The 2,102-nt window shown below is 35.6% G+C and overlaps 1 protein-coding gene across 1 annotated transcript in view; it reads left to right on the top strand.

Moving 5' to 3' along the window:
- The window catches only part of pstpip2 (proline-serine-threonine phosphatase interacting protein 2), a 17,271-nt gene that overhangs the window by 11,725 nt on the left and 3,444 nt on the right, over positions 1 to 2,102 (top strand). Inside the window, exons 8-10 of the mRNA XM_014006501.1 lie at positions 279 to 324; positions 757 to 836; positions 939 to 1,037. Coding sequence (XP_013861955.1) covers positions 279 to 324; positions 757 to 836; positions 939 to 1,037 — 225 coding nt within the window. The remainder of the gene's footprint in view (positions 1 to 278; positions 325 to 756; positions 837 to 938; positions 1,038 to 2,102) is intronic.

The following is a 2,102-nucleotide window of genomic DNA, read 5'->3' as shown; positions in this document are numbered from 1 at the left end:
CCTCGGGGCAGTCACCCCCAAACTGGAGCAGTGGCTAAAACAGATCCCAGGAACAACATCAGACATCTCAGTCCAGCTTTGTATGTATGGATCACTTGGGTTGTTACCGACATCTGGTGAAAATTTCATGTCATTAGCACCTCTAGTAATATATTTACTGAGAAAAATGGTGATGTGTTCAATTCTTATTTTACCCGCTGTATTAGGAAAACGTGATAATTTATTATGCCTTTTTTTTTACTTTAAAAGAGCTTTTATTCTTTTTTTTCATCTTCCAGCTCCAGTCAAAAGCACAACAGGCCAAACAGAATGCAGAAGAAGCAGGTAAGTCAAAACTGAAATGATGGGACTGCATTATGATGCTGCTTTTATTCTCCTGCTTTACATGAAACCTGTCTGTCAACACACGATCATGTCGTACCATGCTATCATGCCCTGCATCTAAAAGAGATAAGTGAAGCGTCTGAGTCAAATGATGAGTGTATTGTATCAGCCTACACACCCGTGGGTGGTGTCGTTATCACTAGATTTGTTTATTTAATGCAAAAAAACTGCTGATATTCTTATGTACCAGAGATTTGCCTTTTATATGAACTCATAAGATAATACCTTGCATTGTTCTGAAAGCACTAAACTTTACATCTTATGACAAAAAGGCGGGTTTATCACAACTGATGTCATTTGATTATTAGACAGTGTTGCTAGTTCATGCTTCCCTGGTCAGTTTAATATTTGTTTAAACTGTTTTACTGGCAGACAAGTTATACCAGCAGAATGTAACCACACTGGCAAAGATCAGAGATGACTGGCTGAAGGATCACATCAATGCCTGTGAGGTAGAGTCTAATAATGACGTCCTTGTTCTCTAAACACACAAACGGATCAAATGTTGAGCAAAATGTCAAATGTTTTGTATTTTGGTGTTCTTTTAATCACAGTTCTTTGAAAACCAGTCAGTAGAGCGTATCAACATTGTAAGAAACACAATCTGGACTCATCTTAACCAGCTCTCTCAGCAGTGTGTCACCAGTGACGAGGTAAAGCTTCAAAACATTTCACCAGCCCACAAAATGTTTCTCTGTTTCTTATCTACTGTATATCACCATCGCATACACCAAGCCTACAAAGCTGTTTAAGGACCTTATTTAGAAGCTAAAAGCTAAAAGTAGCTATGAACTAGAAGAAGATAAAATTAGATCAAGTATATTGAAGTAGATTTTAAAAGGAACAATGTTTTTGAAGGAACTGAAAAGATTTTAGCGTTCTATTGTGTAAAATAAGTGAAATATTGTTTAAAGTATTTTATAAATGTTGAACTTTTAGACCAAGCGTCATAGCCGTCATCTCCAAAAATTAGCTGAAAGAGCCGATTTGGTTCTGAATGGTTAAAACAGAACAAAATATACAAATTTACAGCAATAAAACAAAACAGGGAAGCAGTGGTGAACACACATGCTGTACATCATATTTGCACTTTGGGTCATTGTTAAAGCTGTAAAAATGTATTGTTGTGACTCTCTCTTGCAGTAAGTATCTGTTTTGAGTGAAAAGTTGCTGAACAAGCTTTTTTTAAATTTTGGTTGCACCAAACAGCAAACAGACCCAGATAATGACTACCTGTCACAGTTTGGTGTTTAGCAGCTTAAGACTCAGTCATGTCCAGACAAAAGTAAATAAATGTTCCCACTTAACTCTGAACAAATGTTGCTCAGGAAGCTGATCTATAAAAAGCTGACATATAACCATTTTTTTCTATCATTTTAACTACCTTTATTATCGCATATTGTTTCCTGTTTCTGTGAATGAATATTTGTGCTGTCTGTGGATTTATCAATCAATCAATCAAAATCAAAACTTTATTTGTATAGCACTTTACAAACCCCAAGGCGACCAAAGTGCTGCACAGAAAAAAAATAAAATAAAAGCATAGTAATATAAAAGCATGCAAAACAATCAGAACTTCAAAAACAAAACAGAAGGGAGAAAAAAATAGAGAGAGTGAGAGTGAGACGAGGCTATTACATGTGCTCTCTGGAGTTAAAAGCCAAACCAAAAACTTTTCACTTTTCTTATTTTCTTTCTTATCTTCTCACTTAAAAAAG

This window comes from Austrofundulus limnaeus, unplaced genomic scaffold, assembly GCF_001266775.1.
Source record: "Austrofundulus limnaeus strain Quisiro unplaced genomic scaffold, Austrofundulus_limnaeus-1.0 Scaffold36, whole genome shotgun sequence".
Classification (NCBI taxonomy): domain Eukaryota; kingdom Metazoa; phylum Chordata; class Actinopteri; order Cyprinodontiformes; family Rivulidae; genus Austrofundulus; species Austrofundulus limnaeus.
The sequence above is the reverse complement of the archived record's forward strand: the minus strand, read 5'-3'. Positions and strand labels throughout refer to the sequence as shown.